Source organism: Sturnus vulgaris, chromosome Z, assembly GCF_052056855.1.
Source record: "Sturnus vulgaris isolate bStuVul1 chromosome Z, bStuVul1.hap1, whole genome shotgun sequence".
Classification (NCBI taxonomy): domain Eukaryota; kingdom Metazoa; phylum Chordata; class Aves; order Passeriformes; family Sturnidae; genus Sturnus; species Sturnus vulgaris.
The window spans coordinates 52,908,293-52,922,798 of record NC_142283.1 but is presented as its reverse complement, the minus strand read 5'-3'; the positions used below and the strand labels follow the sequence as shown (position 1 = coordinate 52,922,798).

Below are 14,506 nucleotides of genomic sequence, written 5' to 3'. Positions count from 1 at the left end.
AGATGACCTCTATCTGTGATGTTCAATTATGTTAAAGAAGAAACTAAAGTTTAATACATTGTAAGTATGTATGGCTGTAGTACAAAGCTTTGTATGGTGTATAGTATTAATTACTTCATTTTAAGCAGAAGTTATTACCTGTTATGTATAAAAGCAAGTTAAAATAATTGTTGAAATGATACTTGAAGTAGAACTTGCGTGACTTCTAAGGATCTTGAATGCAAAAACTTTAGCAGTTGAGGAATTGAACTTTTTCTCAAAAAAAATAATTAGTCAAGTTAGAAAAGTCTTATTTAAGAGATAAGAAACTTAAGACTTGTACATGTTCATCTGGGCATACCTACAGTTGTGTTTCATACCACTTGAAAGCCTCTTTGCAGCTTTTGTATTCTGTTTTGTATGGTGTACAAATTGCCATTGTTCCTTTGTGATGGTTGTTGTCATGCAGACTTACTCTTCTAATTTCTTTCATGTTCAAATTCAGAATTATTGTTAAATAACTTAAATATATTATATAAAGTTTGTATTTATACCTACCAAAGTAAAACCTAAAAAGAGAATTACTAGAAAACTTAGTACTTCTGTAATCTCTGCTGTTGTTTCGATAGTACTGATCTGTGAATTATGATTAAGATTTTATATAAGTCTTTCAAATGAAGGTCTGCATAAATAAAAAATAATCATAACCTTGAGCTTAATTATGTAATCTGATTTATTTTTATTTTCATTAACATTAAACTACATAAAAGATATTTGCAGTTTAGGGTGTTCTTTTTCTTATGCTGAGAGTTTCATGATTGCACTTTTAAAAAATTTTAAATATTAATGAGACGTGCAGGACCTTTTAATTTCAGGTGAGGTCTTGAGTAAGGAAGTGTTGAAAATTTTAGGATGTCTAGCTTCATGTATTGCATTGATCAGGATTTGATTTGAAAGTTCCCTATGAATATGATTTTATGTGGATGTCATTAAATAATGACTTAATTAGTGACCAAATTACAATTTCCTTGATTGTTCAAGGTAAAATACAGCAAACTAACCTGTTCAGTCCAATGGAATAGTAGAATTATACTTTTGGTAATAGTATTGTAAATTGTGCATATATGATTTTAGCTGGACAATGTAATTGAAAACATTATGGGTACATTCTTAGTAGCATAGAGGAGCATTCCAAATATCTTGAAAATGTTAATCAACCAGGGAATGGAACCCAATCCAGTTCAGTTTGCCTGAGTGATAGGTATGATATTGATGTGGTCATCTGCTATGAGCCGCGTGTGATAGGTTGGAAAGACACTCTCAGGGTGGAAAGAAAAAATGCGATTGCCAGGTAGCAACTTTTCCTCAGTAATTTAGAGATTGGAGCTTATTTTTTTAAATATATTCTGTATCTCTCCACGGCTAGCAATCTCCTGAGTGCCCACTGCTCCTACCTTTGCCCAAAGATGAGAAGGCTTTGACTTCTATCTAGAATATATTTGGATTATAAAACCTATTCTGTGGTAAGATCATGCTGAAGTAAAATGGCATTGACAGAGGATGTGTCTTCCCCACAGTGATATTGCTGTTACTAAAGCAGTTTGATTTTGTTTGTACAAATAGTATTGGCAAGATTGAACATTTTGGGCTATGTTGTCCGTTAGTGTATGTATATAGGGTATTGTAAGGGCATGTTTTTGGGTGTTAACATAGTCTGAAGCCTATGCTTTCACATACTCTTTGCTGTTGCTGATTGGGCTAACTAAATAAGGGTTTAACAAAGCAGAGAGGAACCTTGAGTCCCTGTAGTTGTTTGTACCCAAACATTTTGGCCAGCAAGTATTGAATCACATATTTATCATGTAGACTGTTCTAATTCTGCTCTAGGTGTTAAAAATGTCAGTGTTTCTGTAAATCATGGATTTGAGAATTTTCAATTTGATTGTCTTTTTCTCATGGGCATAAATCCATGAACAATGTTACTCAGTTTTACCCCCAAGCTCTTTCATTTCTCATTGGCTTCTATGAAGTAATTGTTTTGAATTCTTATTTTGTTTCTTTGCAGTAATTTCCACGGAGATGAATAGGGTATAGGTCTGCCATGTCTCAAGAGACCATCCAAGAAACTGGGGTTACATGTGAATTCCTACAAAATACCTGGTCTTACAGAACTGATTTAGAACCAATGGATTAGTGTTAATGGATCAAATACAATTTCATGTGTCCCTTAAAAGCATGAATGTGCTACAGAATTTGAATAGTAGTTACATTCTAGATAGATTTCAGTATTTTTTCTTTTGGATATGGGATTTCACTAAACATATAGGATTATATGGTAATCCTTTTAATCGGTAATTTTAACATCAGTTTGGTATTTCAGAATGATTCTTAATGTTGTGGGCATATCTTGAATTGGCATATCTAGAATTTTATGTTTTTGTAAGAGTCCTGTAATATTTCTAATGGAAAGTCCTTTAATTGGTATTTTTTACATCTCTTAGCCAGTTCTCCTACAGGGATTTTATTTTCTGGAAGAAAAGCTTGTGTGACCTTACATTTAACCTGGCAGACGAAAGATCTTCTGATAAAGAGAGTCTTGTAATGAGGAAATACTATCTTCCTTTCTTTCCTTGTTCATTGAAGGGGAGTTTCTTTGAGAAAATGAGGTGAATGAGGCTGAAAAATTTGTGTGCACAGGTGCAGACTTTGACAAGTCAAAAGATATTTTATAATGGTAGAGAATGTGTAGGCTGTGCTTTGATTTCACTGTGAGGGCTCTGTAACCACAGCACATGTTCTCCTGTAAATCTCTAGTAGTGGATTTTGAGCAGGTTGTGTTCTGCTGCTCTGTTATTTGCAACTTTCTTGGAGTTGCGCAACAAGCCTGCCTTCTGGTTGGACTTGTCACAGCTATGTCTGATCTCTTTGAGCTGGAGTAGTATAACTTAAGTTTTGGATGTCTGCCCATTGTTTGCTTTTTATCATCTTGTGTTGAGCTAATTAAGCATATTGCAGTAATGTAATTTGGTACAAAATTTGTTTTCTCAAGGAAAATTCAGTTAAACTCTCTCTACTTTTAGCAATTAAGCTTTTAGCTACTTTTCATACCAGCTCTTCTCTCAAGTCTCAAGTATCATTTACAATCACATTTTTCACAGTAAGTTCCTGTATATTTCTATTATTATACTGCTCAGAACTGAGATTTCTTGAGGCTCAGAAACTGTAGATTCTAAGTTTTGATTGCTATCATTTATTTTATAGGCACTAATTGTGAAAAAGTAGTTGAATTTTTTTTGCTGGAGTCCACTAATTGTGGGCTAGTTTCTTTTAACTGTCTTTTAGTCAGTGAAGCCATATATATATATATATATATATAACCTATCAAATAGTACTTTTTGAAACTTAAAATATTATTTGCAATTCAAAGAGAGAGTAAAGAATTCTGTGCTTGTTGTTGGTGAGAAAAAAATTAAGAGCAATGACTTTGAAGAAAATTTGTTCTCAGTGCAGCTGAGCAGGCTTCCTAGTACATTAACTAGCACAAGTCTATATTATACTTTTGCTGTTTAAGTGCTGTACAACTTTATTTCTAAGAAATCAGAAAAATATTGTTTTTCCAGTACTGGTGAGTGTGCTAGATTGAATGTACAAGGAGTGTAACAACTATAATAGAATAACTTCTAGATGGTTCTGAAGTTTTAGGGTGGTTAATGGATACAATATACAAGACTCACCAGAGTGAATAAATTTAATCTAACATTAGAGAGAAGGCTATATATTATGGAAAATTATAGTTCAATTTTTTTTCTCAAGACATCAAAAAAATGTAGATGGTTGATTGGAAATGATTTTAAAAAAATCATTGAGTAAGCATGTTTTTCCCAGAATTAGACTGCTTATGTGAATGTGAGAGGAATACAACAGATTGTACAAAGTTAGGAAGTTGTATTTGTTTACTGGCGGTTTGTAAGTGTGAGGTAGATCTAGTCTTTCCGGAATCCCTCTAAAGTTATTTACTGCAATTGATTTTCATGTGTGCAGAATGAACATTAACATAAAAAAATCTCCCAGCAACAATGTATTTCTCTAAAGGGTAAGAAAATATGCCTAAATGTACAGGTCCACATTTACTCTAAATTATTTCACTTCTTAACAAACGAGAAAGACCCTGTAACCCCTGCACCTGGAAAGCAGTTGAAAAATTAGGAGGTGCCTTTGATTTTTGTGAAATCTTTCAGAACCTAGGAATGAAATGATAAATTCTAAGCCAAGTTTAAACAGTATTAAGTACTGAAAAATACTACAAAGATTTGATTTAATGAAAACGTGTACAGTTTTGCTTTTCTTGTCTTACTAGGGTTCTTTCCAAGCAGCTCCCAAGGATGTGATGCTTTTCTTCGCCACAAGATGACTCTGATTTCTCCCTCAATATTGAAAAAGTATGGAATTCCTTTTGACAAGGTACATTAATGTTTCTTTTAAAACTCTACTTTCATGAATTGAATTAGATTGTATTTAGTATAAATATTGTTATAGTAAAGGTGAAGCAATTTTTTTTTTAAGATAGTGGCTGCATGAAAATATGTGTTAAAACTTCTAATAGTTTTAGCAGGGAATTTTCTGGCATTAAACACTTGTAGCCATTACAGCATTTCTGTGATTTCTTTCTAAGATATTACCAAAATTTCTTATTTTTAATTTATTTCCATGATAGCTTGCATGTGATTTTCAGTTGATTGAAACACTTCTTAACTCACTCTAAGTTGTATACCTAATATTTTAACACATGTATTTAATTTCTTTATGTCTGTATGTTGCTTTTCTAATGAAACATGTAATTCGCCATTATAAGGATCTGAAAGGTTTAAGGTGGAATAAAGCCAAAAGAACTGTTACTTAATTTAAAATGTATTTAAAAGCTGTAACAGAATAAAAAATAATGAATGATTATTTTTGACTGTTAGGTAGTGGCAGAATAAATGTTTGATAAGAACATTATGCAAACAGAAACTGATACGAATAACTGTCATTCTTCTTTGTGAATGAATTTAATACATAGCTGCTTTTAAACACCTCTGAAGTATTCAGTTTCTTCTGCTTTCTACAAGATTTTCTGTATTAATTATTTTCCACTTTGAACTTCAGGAGCCAGCTAATAAAATATTTCCATTGCATTTCTTTCTTTTTTAAAGTGTACTTATTCTATACATTTTATAAATTGTAAAGTAAGTTCTAAATTTTGGAGTTCTGTAAATCTACTTAGACTAGAACTTGATTCAGAAGGTTCCCAGACTGAATATCTGTTTATCTTAATACTGAGTTTTCAAAAGGCTTTTGGTCCTTAAAGGGCTGTGATACCTGGTTTCCCATTGCACAGATTGTTTTAAGTTGTTCAGCAGAACTAGGCAATATACACTTTTTCTCAGTTTATTCCCACTTCAATATGGTCATTTAAACTACCCTTGCCACACACCTTGCGTATTATTGTTTTCTGGTTTTGTGTGTGTGCTATTTATTTATTGATAAAATGTGGACATGTGTATACAAACTGCTTAACGTGTTCCCTGGCCTAAAATATAGGATGATGCAGTGCTTCCTGTTTGGTTTACTTGATGTTTTTCCAACAGTGTTAAAAAAAAAATAGAGAATATTAATATTTTCCTGTATGTTTTTGCCCATCTGGAAGCTAAACACCAGACAGGTGCTTGCTCAAACTCCCTTGGTGGGATGGGGTGAGAACTGGGAGGAGTAAAGATAGAAAACTCATAGTTTGAGACAGAAACGGTTTAATAGGAGAAGGGAAAGCTGTGCACACGAGCCAAACAAAACAAGGAATTAATTCACTGCTTCCTGTGGGCAGGCAAGTATTCAGCCATCCCCAGGAAAGCGGAGCCCTGTCACACAGAGCCTTGTCATGCATAACGGTGACTTGGCAGGACAAGTGTCACCACTCCAAACAATTGCCCTGCCTTCTTTTTCTTACAGCTTTATGCACTGAGCAGAATACCATGGACTCAGCTGTCCTGGCTGTGTCCTCTCCCAACTTCCTGTGCACCCCCATCCTCCTCACTAGCAGAATGATGGGGAGCAGAAAAGGCCTTGATGTTGCATAAGATGTGTTGCATAGGACAAGAGCTAGGACACCCCTGTGTTATGAATCCTGTTGGCAACACTGATGGGATGAAGACAGAGATGTATTTTATGCCTTTTTGGAACATCACATCACTTTTCATGCTTAAGTCAATCTATGGGTAAAATTGAAGAAATATAGGCATTTAGAATGATACTGCCTGCTTTGGAAAGCAACCTTTTTTGAATAAACTACTCATAAAATAAGTAGTTTGTTTTCTGAATGATTTATTATCGTATGGAAATGTAGCTGCTGAGTTCAGTTTTTGTAATATATAGGTAAATATACTGATTGCCTTCATAGCCTTGTGCTTTATCATGAAGTGTCAGGTGAAACTTTCCAAGCTGGATGGTTTTATAACTAGATTTATTGTTTTGGATTTACAGAACATTACTCTGAACAATATAATTTTCAGTGGTTGGTGTTTAAAGTAGTATATTGCAGAATATTGCATACTTATTTTCAGTAAGACACATTTGAGGTGGGTAATGGAGTTGATCTTTGTATTTTGGTGTCTTAATTATTTCTGTATTCTAATTTAGAGACTAATAATCCTCTAAAAAGAGGGTGGGGGGGAAGTGCTACAAACAGTTAAATATTTAAGTTTGGTTCTATCACCTAGTCTTTGGAGGAAGCAGACTGTACCCAAGTGTAATTGTAATTAATGGGATTCAGTGAGAAAGTGAATAGAGAGAACCAGGCTGTGATCTCTCATGGCTCAAAGTGATAGGAGTGGAAATGTGCTGAATGCTGATAAGTCAGCCTACGCCTACCAGGTGGCAGCTGAACTGCTGCTTGTTGCAATAGAACACCTGCTAAACTGTCAGCAGTGGGAGGGTGTATTGAGATAAATTTTGGAATCGTTAGCATTGAGAATAATCTTTCTTAAACATTCCCACTGTGATTGTTGAAGTGCTACAGTGACAGTTACAGTATATGCAATTGTATGTGCATTTGCATGTATATACTAAATATGAATCCCCTAAAAATTTAACTATGCAAAATGTAACGTCCAGTTTTTTTCTCTAGTCTTGTCGGCTGTTTTTCTTGTTTTCCTCTCATTCCTTCATCCCTTAGTACAATCAGAAACAGACCTCTTTGAAGTGCTAACCCTGTGTGTTCTTGCACTGGGCAAAAAAGCACAAAAAGAAATTATAAAACCATAAAATAACAAATTTGAAGGAGATTGTAAAGCCAGAAATTGAATATAAGACAGCTGTACCAGTAGAAAGCTCATATTTAGGACTTGATATTAAAAAGGAAAATGTTTACTGTTCTAAGTTTTAATTTTGGTGACTGTTTAAAATTTAAACCTTCCTTTTTGTGATTTTAAGTCATAAGGGTATGCCCCTAAAAAGAGTCATATTTGTCCTTCTAATTTTTCTTACTGTACTGATTACTCAAAGCATTGCCACACACTGAAAGTAACCTATTTAGACTCTGAGAAGTCTCCTTATTTTCCAGTAATCAACAAATTACGTTTACGTTGAATAGTCATCAGTCACTGCTCAGATTATTTGCTTCATTTAAATGGATCTGTTTGCTTTTTAGTGGGTCTGTTGTCTGATGTGTGTTTCACGTAAAATATGTATCAAACAGAGCATGGAGAATCTCTTTTAACTATTTACTTCTGTATAATGTACTTTATTCATTAATTCTTATCAGATAATTCAGAAGACAGTGTGCTATTTCAAGTGTCTGACTAGCCTGTCCTTGATAAAGCCTCTGGTGGTCTGACTTTAAGAGATTAAAGCTGTCACTGTGTGGAGAGAATATTAGTGACTGACTGGAACTGCTGTCTCCTCTTTTCTCCATGTAGGATAGCAGCAGTCCATCCTAGTGTACGAAGAGGAGTTTTCTCTCTTGAAAGAGAATAACTTGACTAGTGATTTGTTCATGTTACCACACATTTTTTTATCTTGTAATTTACTCTAAAAGCTTTTCAAGTCTGATACGTTTCTTAAAACTCGGTGGCATTTGATTTATTTTTGTGTGTACAAAATATAGTTACTATGTAGTGAATTTTAAGTTGGCGTTTTATTTTCCTTTTTTTTTTTCCTGCTACCTTGTTGAGCAGTGGTCTTCGCACATTTCCTTTGGTTGTAGTCCTTTGAAATTACCCGTGCTCAATGTCTGAAACAATGTCAGAATCCAACTGTAGTCAAGCTTTTTGTCTTTCAGAATCTCCTTCTATCCCACTTGTCCTTTAGTTACTTGGGATTCTTGTTACCACTAGTGCCAGAGTGCTTCTGCTCTTTAAAATTTAGCCTAAAGAGGGGAAGGACAGTGGCAGCTTAAAACTTGTGTTTTAATAGCTTTATCTAGAGACATTCTGCACAACATTTAGGCATGGTCATTGTGGGTATTTTGATCCAGCCTGTCTTTGCTTCCTCTCAGCCAGTAAGAATGATATATTCTTCATACTGTCTTTTCTAGTTACTTCCAGATTTTATTACCAGTGAACCTCTGCTCCAAGATCAATTTCTTTGAGTTCTTTCTGAATTTGTTGAGTGTTACACCTACCTATGTGTAAAGTAAAGAACGTTGTCTCAAGTATACTGTTTCTATTTGTCTTAAATCTCATCTCTGTGCAAGGTAAAAAAAAATCACATGTTTTAGTTAGTTATAAAAGCATATTAGTTTTCATTGCTATAGGGCTAGAAATGCTTTGTAATGTGGTTCACTTGGAGGTTTTTTTAATGTTTATTTATTTTGGCCTTTTAAATTTTTTTTATTGTTACAGGTTACCCAAGAGGCAGGAGAATTCATGATCACTTTCCCATATGGATACCATGCAGGGTTTAACCATGGATTTAATTGTGCAGAGTCAACGAACTTTGCCACCATTCGATGGATTGATTATGGAAAAGCAGCAAAATTGGTAAGTAAGCAGAAAATTTATGTGTATAAGGAAATATTGCCTGTGGTTATTTCTTTGTGAGAATCTCTCAGGAAGGTGATGAGAAAGGGATAACTTTTAGATTAAATAATACATTAAGCTGCCATTCAAATTTAATTTGTTGTTACTTTGATAGTAGACATTATACTTCCAGCAATATATATTCCTCTAAGTAGTCAGTTTTATTTGCAACTTAATGTATTTCTTGTTCTTCAAAACCAGTTCTGTTTGTGGATATTTTTAAGCTGAAGCTACATACACTGAGATTAATATATGTGAAGACGACAAACTTCTGCTCTTGAATCCCCTTTAAGCTTTACTGTCTGTGAAAGCACTTTAGCTTAACTAGGAATTTTGATACCTAGAAAGAAACATAAATAGTGAAACTTCAAATAAAGTTTGAAGAAACAAACTCAGTTTTTCTCATCTTAAATCTAGTCAGAAAACTTATAGTACAAAATAATAAAGCAACTGTTTGAGGTGTGTATAACTGAAGATATTTTAGGCTGAAATCTTGTTCTGTGATGTGCATGCTTTCATTTTTTTTTCGTTTACAGCATAGAATCACAGAATCTGTAATGTTAGGAAAAAAATACCAAGAACATTCTGTCCAACCTTTGGCTGAAGACCAATGTATCCATACATTGTAACCATAGCACTATGTGCCACATCCAGTCGTTTCTTGAATGCATCAAGGGATGGTGATTCCACTGCTTATCTGGGCTGTCCTTCCAATGCCTGACCACCCTTTCACTGAAAAATTCTTCCTGATGTCCAGCCTGAATCCGCTGGCACAGCCTGAGCCTATGTTCTTTCATCCTGTCATTCATTGCCTGCGAGAAGAGAGTAACCCCCACCTCACTACACCCTCCTTTCAGGCAGTTGTAGAGGGTGGTAAGGTCCCCCTTCAGCCTCCTTTTTTCCAGGCTGAATATCCTCAGCTCTCTAAACCACTCCTCAGAGGGCTTGTACTCGAAAGCCTTCACCAACTTCATTGCCCTTCTCTGGTCTTGCTTCAGCACCTCAATGACCTTTCTGTAGTGAGGGGCCCAGAACTGAATGCGGGATTTGAAATGTGGCCTCATGGGAACAATCCCTGCCCTGCTCCTGCTGGCCACACTAGTGCTGGAACAGGCCAGGATGCCATTGGCCTGTTTGGTCACCTGGGCACTGCTGGCTCATGTTCAGCTGCTGTCACCAGCACCCCCAGGTCCTTTTCCTGAGGGCAGCTTTGCAGCCACTCTGCCCCAGCCTGTGGCACTGCCTGGGGTTGTTGTGAGCCAAGGGCAGGACCCAGCACTGGCCTTGTTGAACCTCACACCACTGGCCTTGGGCCATGATCCAGCCTGCCCAGATCCCTCTGCAGAGCCTCCCTGCCCTCCAGTACATCAATGCTCCCACCCAGCTTGGTGTCATCTGCAAACTGACTGAGGACACACTCAATCCCCTTGTCTAGATGACTGATAAAGCTATTAAAGCACAACTGGCCCCTGTACTGCGCTCTGGGGAACACCAGTTGTTAATGACCATCATCTGGATTTAACTCAATCCACCACCACTCTTTGGGCCCTGCCATACAGATGATTTTTTGCAGAGTGAATAGCATGTCTATCCAAGCCATGAGCTACTAGTTTTTTCAGGAGAACATTGTGAGAGGCAATATCAAAGGCTTTGCTGAAGTCCAGGCAGACAACATCAACAGCTTTTCCTGTGTCCAGTTAGTGGATGCTCATTAAAGAACATCCTGTTGGTCAAGCAGGACCTGCCTTTTACAAACCCCTGCTGGCTGCGCCCGATCTCCTGATTGTCCTGTATGTGCTGTATAATTAAGATTATCTGTCTAATAATCTTTCATTGCACTGAGGTCAGGCTGACAGGTGTGTAGTTCCCTGACACTTCTTGTCGATGGGCAAGGATGTCGATGGTCCTCTAGGACCTCCCCAGTTAACAAGGACTGGTGATAAATGATGGAGAGCAGCTTGGTGAGTGAGCTCTTCCACCAGCTCCCTCATCCTCACATGGGTGAATCCCATCTGGCTCCATAGACTAAGTGAGTGTCTAAGCAAGCCACTAACTACTTTCTCCTGGAATTACAGGGGATCTCTTCTCTCTGTCCCTGTCTGCCAGCTGAGGGGCCTAGTTGCTGTGGGGAGACTTTGTGACTGAGGCAGGGAAGGCATTAAGTACCTTGGCCTTTTCTTTAGCCTTGGTGAGTGTTCCCCGCTGCCTCCAGTAAAGCATGGAGATTGTCTTTGGCCCTCCTCTTGCTGTTGATGTATTTATAAAAACATTTTTTATTGTCTTTCATAGCTGTGTCCCATTGTAATTGAAATTTAATCTTTCTAGTTTTCTCTCTACATGGACCTCATCCCTTTCTTGTACTTTTCAAAAAGTGCCTGCTCCCTTTTCCAAAGGTCATAAACTCTTTGCTTTTCACTGAGTTCCTGTGAAAGCTCCCTGCTTTCTATTCAGTCAGGGCACTCTTCTTCCCCACCATCTTGTCTTTCAGCCCATATAGATGCTCCTGAGCCTTCAGGACTATGCAGGGGACTCGCCAAAACAGTGTCCTGAATAGGCCAGAGTTGGCTTCTGAAAGTCCAAGGTGGAGGTTTTGTTGACCCCCTTCCTTACTTTACCAAGGATTTAAAACTCTTATAATTTTCATTGTCATTGTGCACAAGACAATCTCCTTCTACCACGTCTCCCACCAGCCTTTCTCTTTTTGTAAACTGTAGGTCTAGCAGGACCTCATTCCTGGTAGGCTCTTACCAGCTGTGTCAGGCAGTTATTTTCCATGCATTCCAGGAACTTCCTATACTGCCTCCTTTCTGGTGTGTTGAGTTTCCAGTAGACATCTGGCCAGTTAAATCCTCTCATAAGAACAAGGTCTAGTGGTCATGCGATTACTTCTCCCAACTGCTCACAGAATATTTTGTCCACTTCTTCATCCTGGTTGGGTGACATGGCCTGCCTTCTCCACCCTGCACTGACTCGCCCAGATAGCTCCTGAAGGTGAGACCAGCGCCGAGAGTGGGCCACTTCTAGGATCCTGGGGACCCCAGAATATGGCTAGGGCTCCGAACCCTTACAGTCATACGTGCGTCTGGAGAGGAGTAAAGGATCGAGGGAGAGTCCTTTCGTGGTTCCAGGAAGGGCTTATTAGGAGAATGGGAGGGAGGCAGCTGGGAACGAGGAAAGGAAACCATAAAAGGCGAGGATCTGATTGTGACAGCAACTTAAATAGGGGACCTCACAAGGGAGGGTACAATACAGCAACCAATTGCTACAACTTAGTGGTGTAACATAAGGCGAGACTAATGATGCATTCACCCAATAGGGGGAAACATAGGTGGGGAAACATATGTAACATCAAGTCATATACCAAGAAGGGGATGACTGATACAGAAAATACTGGAAGGATAGGAGGCGCTAGGAGGGGATTGACAACTGTGTGGGTGTGGATTAGGGAGACAGACAGGGAATAGTCTGGAAAGTGAGTTGGGACTAGGGTTGATTGATCAGGGAAAGGCAGAAATTAGGGCAACTGAACTACAACAAAGGAGGGGGGTACAAACAATGGAACAAACCATCTAACAAAGGAAAACAGCAGTATAATAACGTGGTGCAACAGTTGGGTGGTCTGTAGCAATTCTACCAGGATGTTTGTGTTGTTAACACCGAGTCTTACCCATAGTTGTATAACGCCATCATCACCTTGAGCTCTGTGCAGTCAAAATACTCTCTGATGCAGACAGCCATTGCACCACCTCTACTTCCTCCCCTGTACTTTCTGAAAGCTTGTAGCCATCCACTGATGGATGTTCAAGTAATGAAGTAAATGCACAAAATAAAAAAAATGGACAGAAGTTTTTACTGTTTTTCAGTATTATCTGATTTTAATAATTGTTAAGGCTTACATTAGTCTTAGTTTGTGTGACTCAGAAACAGGTTCAGTCAGAGGCATTTTCTGCATTGACTTGTTTGTAATTGGAAAAAAACCTTTCCGGTAGCAACCTCCTTAATATATTAGTTAATACAATGATATGGAGTAAAGGGCAAAATCAGCTGTGCTGGTTTAACAGCCTAGTAAGGAGAGTGAACTCTTATTAGACACTGGAGTCTGAGAAACACCTTCCTGAGAAAGTTCTCAAAAAGTATTGAAAATCTTTAACCACATCTTAACATTTGGACTGGTGTCTACCTGTAATAGAAAAGTTGTGTTTTTAATATCCAACAGATAAGGCGGAAACTCTAAAGTTAATTTTAAACTCTAAAATGCGTTTTGTAACTTATGCATTTGATAACTTGAAATTTCTGGGAATATTACAATGAAACAAAGTTGAGAGAATCATGGATACACAAGAGTTGAATGTGGCAGGTAAAACTGACTTGGGTTTTGAAAGATATTAATGTCAAGCAGCTCTAAAATTAATTCAGCTGAACTTAAGAATGGCAGACTGCATCTTCAGATGTAGCAAAGCTGAGGTGGTGCTCCCTGCAGATATTTCCCTCTCAGTGTACTGGCTTCATTTTTCTTAAGTTTGTAAAAAATGATCTACTATTTGGTGTACAGCTTTCCCCCAATACAAACAGTTAAATGTTTTATGCCTGCAGGATGCATTTCTATTATTGTATTATAGTTTAAACTTAATGCCATCTTTAAATTCAGTGGAGTTAGATAATTTTAAAGCTAATGTAATTGTGTTGCTTTAGATCACCCCAAAAGTGCTACTGAAATTCTGAAATTTTAGCTATGAAGTGTTTGCATATGCACTCTAAATATTTTGTCAAAATTCTCTAACTTGTAGATGAAAGCTTTGTTTTTGGACACGGAATTCTGTGATTGATGGCTGTTGCATATAGGAGCAGTATTGTGCATATATAATACAAGAAATTAAAGTATTTCTCTGGTGTCTACACGTAAATGCCTACAAGTTTAAATGTGGAGTAGGAGCAATATTAATTAATTTTTCTCTATAGAGAAATCTTAGATACTATTGGCAAATATGAACTACAGTTTCTTTAGCAAATGGTCAGAGTCTTTAATGTTATTTGCTTAATTCTTATCACTTACTACCACAAGAATGAGAATTGAAATTTACTTCTCTTTTCTAAATGAAAAAGAACATCCTAGGAGGAACATCCTAGGATTAGGATTGTAGATGGTAGGATTTTTTTTTTAATGTAAATGTGTAGGAATAAAATAACTAAAGGAAGTGTGGTGAATTAATTCTCCCTAAAACTTACTGGTATTTGTTTATGCCATAGAAATAGGATAAACAAGACAAACAGAGGAAACATTAAAGAATCATAAAATAATTGATTGGTAAAGACCTTTAAGATAATTGAGCCAGCTGTTTAACACAGCACTGCCAAGGTCACCACTAAAGCATTCCTAAAGAGTCATATCCACAGGTATTTTAAATACATTCATGATGGTGACACAGCCATGTCCTTGGGAATCCTGGCCAGTGCCTGACAACCCTTTCCATGAGGAA

At 37.0% G+C, this 14,506-nt stretch overlaps 1 protein-coding gene across 2 annotated transcripts in view; it reads left to right on the top strand.

Annotated features, from left to right (window-relative positions):
* Positions 1-14,506, top strand: part of KDM4C (lysine demethylase 4C) — a 245,496-nt gene that overhangs the window by 40,202 nt on the left and 190,788 nt on the right. For both annotated transcript variants that reach the window (XM_088156977.1, XM_088156978.1), the window contains 2 exons: positions 4,337-4,440; positions 8,853-8,990. In XM_088156977.1, coding sequence (XP_088013103.1) covers positions 4,337-4,440; positions 8,853-8,990 — 242 coding nt within the window. The remainder of the gene's footprint in view (positions 1-4,336; positions 4,441-8,852; positions 8,991-14,506) is intronic.